Consider the following 11,077-nt stretch of genomic DNA (forward strand, 5'->3'; position numbering starts at 1 on the left):
CGGAAGTGAAATCTTTTTGGACCACAAGCCTGAGATTCCCCCTCTCCACTTCCTCTTTATCATAACTCTACTGGGTCTATATTACAGGCACATCCAATTTCTTCTCACCTGTTGGCTTAAAACTCCCTGATTCCCCAAGTCCTGCTCACAGATCAGAGACAAACCAACAACGAGAAACCTCCTGACTCTATCTTTCTTATTGGCTCTCTCTTGTCAGTGGACTTGTATCAGAAGAATCAAAGAGTTTTGAGAGGCAGAAGCAGCAGAACAGGAATTGGATGCAACCAATAATACAAAAAATATATTCAAGTTTAGGCGAGGCAAGTTTATTGTATTGCACAATTCATACACAAAGTAATTCAAAGTGCTTTACAAAATAAGAAATACATTAAAATCACAATCAAAACAAATCAAAACATAAATAATCATCACAAAATTAAAAAGAGAGAGACATTACATGAGAGAGAAGAGTGTGGAATGAAAACCTTCCAGTCATAAGCAGCTAAACAGAACCGTTTTGAGCCTGAATTTAAACATAGTCAAAGTAGACATCTGTCTCACATGTTTAAGGGACTGTTCCAGGTTTTAGCTGCATGAATCTGAAACACTGACTCTCCTTGTTTAGTCCTGACTCTGGGCACCAGCAGGAGGCCGGTCCCTGAGCTCCTGAGAGTGTGAGATGGTTCATATGGCACTAACATGTCACGGATGTACTTTGGTGCTCGGCCATAGAGAGCCTTGTGCACAAAGAGATGCTTAGGTAGACATTTAGGTAGTGAGAATTCAAATCAAAGAGAGTTCTTTTAGGTTTAAACCAACTGGATTTCAGCAATGGAACTGACAACCCAACTGAGAGACTCCTGAGGCTCATTCTGATTTCTGATTGCACAGTATTTTCTGAACTGTTATAATGTTGTTTCCTCATCAATAACATACCTGGAATTGTGTTTTGTTTAATACACAATCTCTGCATATTTAGGCTCTGAGTTCTTCTCTCAGAACAAAACACTGTCCCACCTTGTGATGTCATGTGGCCATACAGGAAGTGCTCCATACACCTTCACCAGAATCATTTGGGTAATTTCACAGAAAATCTCAACTTTACAAAAGGTAAAAGGTAACTGTTAACTTGAAAACAATTGGAACAGAGCATTTTGATCTTTGGAGACAGACAAATGATTTATTTTATTTATGTTATTAGGTTCTTTTTTAAGACCAAGAGTTTGTTTTCATACCTGTCTTCCTGGTTTCTGGTCTTCCTCAAAGTGGTCACGTGATGAAGTCGGACTGCAGATGGCGCTGTCGTCCTGCCTCCACCGGTAGGAAGACGGCGCCAAAACCTGTTTAAATCAGCTGACCGGACATGTCACAGCAACATCACGTGACCACTCTGAGAAAGAGCGCTACTGAACAGTCGAAACTGTCAGGTATGAAAACAAACTCTTGGTCTGAAAAAAGAACCTCCATCCATCCATTTTCTTCCGTTTATCCAGGGCCGGGTCGCAGGGGCAGCAGTCTAAGCAGGGACTCCCTGACTTCCTTCACCCCAGACAGAAGAACCTGATAACATAAATTATAGGAAGACCAAATGAACCTCATCGGACGATTTATTTATTTTTTTATTTATGCATTTATTTTGGGCAAGATTTACATTCATATACAATGGAACTTATAACATAAGTGAAATCACAATAGAAATGAAAATAACAACTAAAGTTTACTAATATTATTATTATTATTATTTTGCCCAAAAAGGAGAGGGAAGAAGAAAATTTATTTAATCGCACCCCTACTCTTCATAATCTAACACAATGAGCTTCTGTTGCGTTTTTCAAACATTTTGAATTAAACTAAATGAACTATTTACAAGTGCAGACAAAGAGTCACTGTTATAGCTTGGTAGTATAACATAAACGTACCAACAGTGGTAAAGTTAAGAATACAGACAATGGTAAGAAACAACAAATACAAGTAATGTAATGGACAACATATACCAGCAATGGTAAGAAAACAACAAGCATAAACCAGCGCTACAGAGGCAGTATTGTTCTAATATTATGACCCAGTCTCCATATACTGACCAGACCATCTGTTTATGTAACAACTTGAATTTATGGATATTTTGGTATTGTTTGAGATGTGTATCCAGACTGTTCCAGAGTTTTACACCACATACAGACACACAGAAACTTTTACGGGTAGTTCGTACATTAGGCAATTTGAAATGTCCATAATCTCTAAAATTATAAGATCTCTCTCTCATTTTGAACAAGCTTTGAATATTACGTGGTAGTAAATTATTGCATCTCTGAATAAAATTACCAGTGTATAATATTGTACAAGTTCAGGAATCTTGAGGAGCTTGGATTGAATAAAAAGATTATTTACTCAAACATGTGTGAATGAAACTAAACACAACTCCAGGTCTGATTTTGAGGAGGTAACAACATGGCTTAAAGCTCACAAGAGTAATACAGGAACATATAGCACCAGAAAAGTTACACATAGCACATTTAAATTTGCGTTTTTAATTTTTACTTAAACTTTACTGCTAAAAGTCCCAGTGGCTAAATTACACCACCTGGATCTCACTACTCCTTTTCTAATCACTGTATTAACCCTCAGAAAATCACTCAGCTTTAAAGACACAATGCAAATAACTCTGACTACACTCAAAAAGATCACATAGCTTTAAAACCACAATGCATGCTCAAAAATATCATTTACTACACTCAAAAATATCATTTCTTCAATAACACAAGGTAAATATCATTTACTACACTCAAAAAGATCATTTCTTCAATAACACAAGGTAAATATAATTTACTACACTCAAAAAGATCATTTAACTTTAAGAAACACCATACAGGTAACTTTAACAACTCTTAAAGTATCACCTGGGGAACACTTACAACTTCACTTAGCTTTAGAAACCACCTTATGACATACTCTATACTCTATCTGACAACATTTGCCCAAAAACTCATTTTTAACAGTGCCTCAAAGAATTTAACCAGATTTAGTTTTACACCAAAACATTGCAAATATTAATTTATCCTTAGCAGTGCCTCAAAACCTTTAACCAAATTTAGCTTTGCATCAAAAACATTGCATTTTTGTAAGTAACTCACCTAGGATGACTTGACTTGCTCGTGGTAAATATATATGTATAATAATTGAGGGAAAGACTCAACAAAAGATTCCAACAACTGATTATTTTATCTGCTTTTTATTGTATTTTTACCAGAAAGCTCATACAAAAATAATTAGGACAAATCACTTTGCAAGTACCCTTTTGGAGAAATTACCCTGTGACCAGGAAAGCTATAAAGCTCAGCCTAGTCCAAATTGCAGATTCTGAACTCCTAAGCCGAGTTACAGCCGGAGGGCCAATGCCAACCAAAATCAGGATCCGAGTTATTATGCGGAATTTTCAATATTTATCTAGGGTCACAGAACTCCACCCAGGTACATGCAAAGTGATCAGTACGTCACAGATAGCACACATTTTTTCAAGTACAGGCAACACTTCTTAGAAACCACAGTCTTCACTGTTCTAGCACCCTACACCTCTGCCCCAGCCAGGTGTGAAGTTACTTCCACCTCGCTTCGTTGAAGGAGCAGGAAGCTTCGCATCCGCATTGTCTACAGGCCTCCCACACGCCGCATAACATATAGGTTTCGTACATCAATGTCAAATAAAGGTCAACTGTCAAAAGAACAGAAGGTCCTTATCTTTCCTGCACACAAACATAACAGTTACAGAAATTATTGCAAAATAACCTAAACTTAAAAATTAAATTGAAAGAATTAAGCAAATCAATATAAAGGAAACAAATCAGATTAAATCAAAGCAAAACAAGTAACTCATGGTAATATGGGTCACAAAAGCACTTCTAATATCTAAATCAAACACTCTTAATCTCTAATGCTCTAACAATTATTCAATTATCAAAATAAAGCATCATGAACATCTTCATCTGAATTCAGGGGCCCTTTTAGTGGGGCTTACACCAAAACCTTCATCTTTTTACCCCACCCAAGTGAGCTCTCCTGTGGCCGAGGGGGGGTTCACGACATTTACAAAATGCAAAGTCATCCTCTTTTGTGCACTGAGTAAGCAGGTATCACAATAATCATGTCATATCTGGTTTAAATCTGAATTGTTCCATGTTTTGATGTTTTTCAGGGCAACACCTCTCTCACAGGGACATAACACAATAAGACACTCAATACAAATCTGTCTTTTCAGTTTATGGGGTCCCTTTAGTCTTCAGTAAAAGAAAGAATATGTAACTGGAGAATTCAGACATTTGTTGTTTAAAAGGACAACTGTGAGATCAAATTTTTTCCCTTGTTACTGTTAAAGTTTTACATAACTTGAAGACAAAAGCAAGAGTCAGGAGAAGAGACAAAGTAGTAGAATGGGGATTATTGGAGAACAATAGTAGTTCTTAGTAGTAGCAGATTGCAGTAAATTCTTTGAAGAGAATAATAGCATGACAGTGTAGCACCTAATGCTACAGTATGTAACTTTTTAGTTGGGGGTCCGTCACCTGCTTGTTTCTATGGAGATGTCATTGCTCTGCTTGGAATGTTCCACAGTATGACGTTAAACAGCGTTACCGCACAGGTGGTTTTATAGCTCAAATATACCTAGAAGAAAAGGCTTAAAAAAACATTCTGAGTGTGAGCGGGGTGGCCTCTCCACAGATGTGACCTGTAACTTGGTCTGGTTTGGTCTCCACGAAGATAGGAAGGTTTAATGCCATACTGTGAAACATTCCAGACAAAGCAATAACATCGCCATGGAGAAAAGTATTTGATGGACCCTCCACCAGAAAAGTTACACGAAGCACCTTCAAATATATATTTATTATTTTAATTTCAGTTGTATTCATTGCACTGAAAACGTACTTACTGTGAGTGGGCTTGCATCTCCACAAACCTGACTCTTATTTAGCCTGGACGAGGGCCAAATGAATTACGTTTGGCCCGTGAGATCATATCAAATATGTATTAGAGCTGCCCGCCAGCTACAGATAGACTATAGAGAGATTATTTATTTAAAATTTGTTATTATTTTATACTATGCTTGTTCTGGATTCACTGTTTAAGCAAAACTATTATCTGCATTTATATTTATTACATTTATTTTAATAAGAAAAGTTTTAACATTACATATCTTGAAAGAAGAGAAAACATGCAGATCTTGTTGAAATTTTCAATAAATATTCAGTTTGGCCCACAACTTAGTCCCAGTTTTTAATTTTGACCCTCTGTGAATTTAAGTTTGACACCCCTGGCCTATAATATTCAGAATACAGCATAACATGTATCTGCTTTTAATTTTTTATTTCCATGGAATCACACAGGCAACGTTCCACTTTCAGAAAGTTACATACTGTATCTTTAAGTATAATCTTGTGATGGAGCAAATAGTGGAGCAGAGAGTTAAGTGTGTACCCACCAACCAAAAGGTGCCTCTTCACTCAAATTGCTGTTTTGAGAGAGAGAGAGAGAGAGAGAGAGAGAAAAAAAATGGATTTTGATTGAGAATATTCATATCACCATGTAACTTTTCTAGTAGAAAGTCCACTAAAATTTTCCTGATGTTGTTGTTACCTCACCACAATAAAAATCTTGTATTCATGTACTGAAGAGCTCACATAACACGTTGTAAAATGTAAAATGGGCTGGAGAATAGTATCGGATTAACCTGGAGATAAGAGGAGTGGATATAAGGCAGATGAGCTGAACACCTGCATGGTCCCTCTGCACAAACCCTGAGTCGTACACAGGTGAGCGACACAATACTCATATATACTGAGTTGTTTTAGTTAGTTTGAGAATGTTTAGTCAGTAAGTCTACTGTATTACACTTATTCATATATTTTTAAAAGTGATTTCAATAACATGACTTTAAATGAAACGTATTAGTGCAACTTTCTTATGTTAAACTGGCATGAAATCTAGCTGTAAAAAACAACAACAAAAACAAGTAATTTAGTTATTTAGAGTTAACAGATAATTCCTCTCCAGTTCGGTTTTACAAGATAGTGGTTTGGAAATTCAGCAGTTACAAGGATTAGTGAGAACTTGAAAAGCGGCTTAAAGCTGCATTGTGTAACTTTTCTGGTGGAAGATCCGTCAAATGCTTTTTCCATGGAGATGTTCTTGCTTGTATGGAATGTTTCAGAGTATGGCATTAAACCTTTCTATCTACATGGAGACCAAGTTACAGGTCAGATCTGTGGTGAGGCCACCTCACTCACAGAATTAGAATGCCTGTTTTGTTAGATATTTTTGAGCTGTAAAACCAGATTTTTAAAAATTTATAGTTCAAGGTGTTCTGCACCAACAATGTTTTAAAATACATAAATATTGACTACATGTTTTACTTCACTACTAACATTACCTTTACCAATCCTACTGTTACATATAATCACTATAAAAATAAAAATAAATGATGAAAATTTACAGATTATAGATTACATTTTAACTTTTTTGAACAGAAGAACCCCTCAAAACAATGTCCAGAAAAGGAAAGTCTGTAACTGAAACTCATGTTAACTAGCAGCCATAATGCAAAACAATGGCCATAACCTCTAAATTACACAATAGTTATAGTTAAACAAATAACAATACATGAACACCTTAAACAAACACCTTCATTTTATGAAATGAGCGTTAAAAGTGTGAGAACAATGCATTTTGAATGGACTTTACTAACTTGGTGACATAGGTGGATTCTGTTTTCTTTTAAACTTTACTTCACAAACAGTTATAATAAATATTCACCACAGACACTATCCCCCCAAATTGGGAAATCATTAAAATAACATGAAAACCTGTGATCAGCAGTTTAATTTGAATATTTTTACAACTATAAATTTTCTATAAGAAAACAAGGTGCATTGTGTAACTTCTGAAGATGTTATTGCTTTGTCTGGAATGTTTCACAGTATGGCATTAAATCTTTTTATCTACATGGAGACCAAACTAGACCAAGTTACAGGTTAGATCTGTGGAGAGATGACCACGCTCACAGTCAGAATGTTTATATATATAACCACCTCTAATTGAATAAATGTAAGGTAGAGCTGGTTAAAGTCATACTGTGGAATATTCCAAGCAGAGCAATGACATATCCATAGAAACAAGCAGGTGATGGATCCCCAACCCCAAAAGTTGCTTAGTGCAAAGTTTAAGTAGAAACTTGTTTTTCTCCCAGATCTCTTTCTTCTGTACCATGAAGCACGTGCTCGTCCTCGCCGCCCTCTTTGCCCTCGGTGAAGCCGCCCCAAAAGAGGTGGGGTCACATGTGGGAGGAGTCTGTCGCTGGCTCGTGAACAACATCACAGACCCAAACCTGGGCCAGTACCTCCCACAGTGTGATGAAAATGGGAACTTTGAGCGCAGGCAGTGCTGGGCGTCTCTGGGCGTGTGCTGGTGCGTGAACCCCATCACCGGAGAAGAGGTCCCAGGAAGCAAGAAGATGCACGGACAAGACCCACCTAAATGTGATGGCCAGGAGGAGGAGGAGGAAGAGGAGCATCTTGGTATGTTTATAGAATATTAATACATTTATTCATATTGGTAGTTGGGGGGCAAGGACCAGTTTTCCTTATTGATTACACTGTACTTTGCCATGAAACATTCAAAAGGTAAATTCACAACTGTTGAAGTTGATGTTTTCAATTACTGACTAAATCCAAGAACTTACTGTATTGCAACATACATTTTGCATTTTAACAATATGAATTTTAGCTGCGACCCCATCTGTATTCATTCATATTAAATTAGAATGCAATAATGGCATCTGAAATGCAGCAATAAATGTGAAATTTTTTATAAATGGACAATCCTCTCATCAGCACTTTGCAGGATAACAGTCATCGCCATAACAGTCTACACAATACTGATATTGCAAATAACAAAATATATCGGAGTATTGATAAAGTCTTTCATTCGACAAAGAAGTGCAGGTTTTTGTTTGTTTTGTTTTTTTTGAAGAAATTTCAATAAATTACAATACAAAAAAGGGCAGCTATCAATCTGAAGCATGCTAATGAAAGTAAATAAAAAAATTGTGTCAAGTTCAAAGGACAAAAGAACAGCAAGTACAAAACTCCACCAGGGCAAGTTAAAGTGAGTAGTTTCAATTCTGAGATGTGTTGAGAATGGTGTCGTCTCCAACTTGACGTGCCTTACAGAGTGATGGAGGTGTAATAGTTGGTGTAAAGGGAAGAGCAGAGGGGAAAGCACACAGCCCTGTGAAGCTCCTGTGCTCAGAGTCCCAGTGTCTGAGACATGCTTCTCCAGCCGCACAAGCTTTTATGCTAGATTAGTCTTTGCTTCAAGTTTGACTATTAAAAAACAAACATTATGGATTTAATTTATCTAAACTTAGTGTGCCACAAAGTGCTAAAATATTGTCATATTTGTTTCTCAAATTATGCAGGCAAAAGTTAACACTAGTTCACTTAATCCAATCACTTTAATAAGGCTTGTTGCAACAGGAAGGGCATCTGGTATAAATACTCAAGTTTTCTTAGTTTCAGAGAAGAAGCCGGACTGCCCTGAACACTGGAGTCAGTTTGACGATCACTGTTACATCTACATCGACTCCCCCAAGACCTGGGCTGAGGCAGAGGTCAGCATTTACTGTAATCCTACAGCTGAGTACCCCTCATACCTCTACATGGATTTACTACTATTACTACTACTACTACTACTACTACTACTACTACACAAACAGACATACTGTGCTGTGTGTTGCAGATGTACTGTCAGTTTGAGGAGGGGCATCTGGCCTCGGTGCACTGCTCCAAAACCAAACACTTCCTGCAGGTCCTGACCAAAGGAAACACACATCAATTCCCCGAAAGCTGGGTCGGAGGCACCAATGCTGTCACGGTACACTTTGGGTCTAGACCTGGTTTAGTTCAGTTTCAGACCTGGTTTAACCCTAGTTAAGCTCTAGATTAAGCTTTGTTCAGCTCTAGTTAAGTCCTGGTTTGGCCAAGGTTAAGTGCATTTTAAATCCTGGTTTAGTCCTAGTTGAGTTCTGGCTCCTTATTTTTTTTAGCCTATAGGCCTATTTAAAATACATTTTAAATCTAAATAAATAGATTGACATTTTATTGATATAGACACTTTAGTACAGTCTCTGACAATTTAAGAACAAAAAATCTCCCTCTTGCCACTAGATGGTGACCTCCACTTCCACAGCCATGCACATGTTTAACACACAAACCTGTGTATTTAAGATGAGTTCTCTCAAACAGAAAACACTCTGTTCCACCTTGTGATGTGATGTTGTAATGCAGGAAGTGCTCCACTGTGTCATTACACTCCATACACCTTCACTAGAACCATTTGGCTAATTTCAGTCCTGAAATTATCAGTCTCTACTAAACTAAATGTTAAAGGAGCTGTAAACTTAAAAAACTACCATTTCATGACATCACAAGGTGGAACAGAGCACTTTGAGCTTTGGAGATGTAAACAGACTAATAAACCAGGATTACATGTGTGAATGAAACAAAACACAACTCCAGGTATGTTTTTAAGGAGGTGACAACATTACAACAGTTTTGTGTAATATGACTTTTAATTAATCCTGGTTTTCTTTATTAGTCCTTGTTCAATCCTAATATACTCCTTTTTCAGATCTATTGTAGTCATTTAGTTTTTAGCATTTCACTCCAGGTTTAGTCCTGGTTCAGTGTTGTTATAGTCTTGTTTTAATCTGGGTTTAGTCCTGGTTTAGTCTTTGATCTTTTTCAGGCCTGTCTCTGGATGTGGACTGATGGCTCACAGTTTGACTTTGAGGACTGGTCCAGTGAGGAGTGCAAACTCAGAGAGCACAGCTGCCTCAAGATCAACTATGGATGTAATACAAGTAAATCTAATATACAAGTAAAACTAATATTCAAATAAATCTAATAAACAAGTAATTCTGTACTTTAGACAACAAATATGAAAAAAACAAAACCTAAACTAAACTAAATCATATCTGAAAGAGCAGGGTGAGAGACTTAGACTTACTCACAATAGGAAGTGTAACAAAAACGAGCACTTACGCAGTAAAATTTACCTTAGTGGTGTCTGAAAACTGTCTGTCTTATCAAATTAAATCAAATCTACTCAAAGAAGATTAAAGTGCATATGACAGGTTAGACTGTTCACTTTTCAAAAACATATAACTATCATTAGATTTAAGAAGCTAGTCTTTTCTAGTTTTGCATAGTTAATAAATAGATAAGATTTGACAAATAAAAATAAATTACAACACTTTTCTTTTGTCAAATCAATGTTTAAACTGTCAGAAACGACCTTCCTTGTGGAAAAATTGTCTCTGAATTTTGGATGGAGTTGATGACAAAGGCAGCATGTAATAATCAGTCTTACCAAGATATATTTCATTGTATTAGTTTTAACACTATTTTTTTAATGATATTTCCAGATCAGATGCACTGGGGCTCTGCCGACTGCAACGACACTCTGCCATTCGTTTGTGCCAAGAAAACTGAATTCCACCATAACAACCACTATTAGTACCATAGACTGTAATACATATATATCTATACAGTCTATGATTAGTACAGAGACACTATCACCGCAGTGGCTGAGTGATTTTAAGTCTTTTTTCTTTATATTTAATAGAGAAATAACATGAAACTTAGCATTCAGAATTTTGTTTTAAGAGTAAATAAATACAACATAATGACACGTTTGTAAGACTCTGTGCCTTCTTGTATTTCTGTTTTGTTTTGTTTTTTAATGATGGGAATAAATCTGTAACCAGACCAGGGATTAAACCAGTTTAAAAAAAGAAAAGAAAAGAAAAGTAACAACCGTATTTACATGTTTTTATTTTTAAATGAATCAACTTCAACATAAAATAATGATATAGAAAAAGCTACATGTATATTAAATAAATAGGTTTGATGTTTCATTTTTTATAGTGAAGATCTAAGTTCAATGTTAAATCGAATCAAAATTGAAAATAAATTTAAAGAGAATTAAAAGAGAATGTTAAACCACTGACTGAATAAAACTCTAAAGATCT

General features: G+C 36.2%; 1 protein-coding gene across 1 annotated transcript; it reads left to right on the forward strand.

Annotated features, from left to right (window-relative positions):
• Positions 1-7,252: 7,252 nt before the first annotated feature.
• si:dkeyp-75b4.10 (ladderlectin) lies at positions 7,253-10,722 on the forward strand. The gene is made up of 5 exons (XM_055156181.1): positions 7,253-7,562; positions 8,565-8,656; positions 8,785-8,919; positions 9,793-9,898; positions 10,472-10,722. The coding sequence occupies exons 1-5, from the start codon at positions 7,253-7,255 to the stop codon at positions 10,561-10,563; spliced, it is 735 nt and encodes a 244-aa protein (XP_055012156.1). The 3' UTR covers positions 10,564-10,722.
• Positions 10,723-11,077: the final 355 nt, after the last annotated feature.

Source organism: Boleophthalmus pectinirostris, unplaced genomic scaffold, assembly GCF_026225935.1.
Source record: "Boleophthalmus pectinirostris isolate CB_2022bp ecotype Guang Dong unplaced genomic scaffold, ASM2622593v1 HiC_scaffold_20, whole genome shotgun sequence".
In the NCBI taxonomy this organism is placed as follows: domain Eukaryota; kingdom Metazoa; phylum Chordata; class Actinopteri; order Gobiiformes; family Gobiidae; genus Boleophthalmus; species Boleophthalmus pectinirostris.

Bases quoted from the DNA above. Each gene is read 5' to 3' on its own strand.
- si:dkeyp-75b4.10 (XM_055156181.1), top strand. From the start codon at position 7,253: ATGAAGCACGTGCTCGTCCTCGCCGCCCTCTTTGCCCTCGGTGAAGCC. The intron at 8,657-8,784 runs GTCAGCATTTAC...TGTGTGTTGCAG, and splicing joins AGACCTGGGCTGAGGCAGAG to ATGTACTGTCAGTTTGAGGA. The intron at 9,899-10,471 runs GTAATACAAGTA...TGATATTTCCAG, and splicing joins CCTCAAGATCAACTATGGAT to ATCAGATGCACTGGGGCTCT.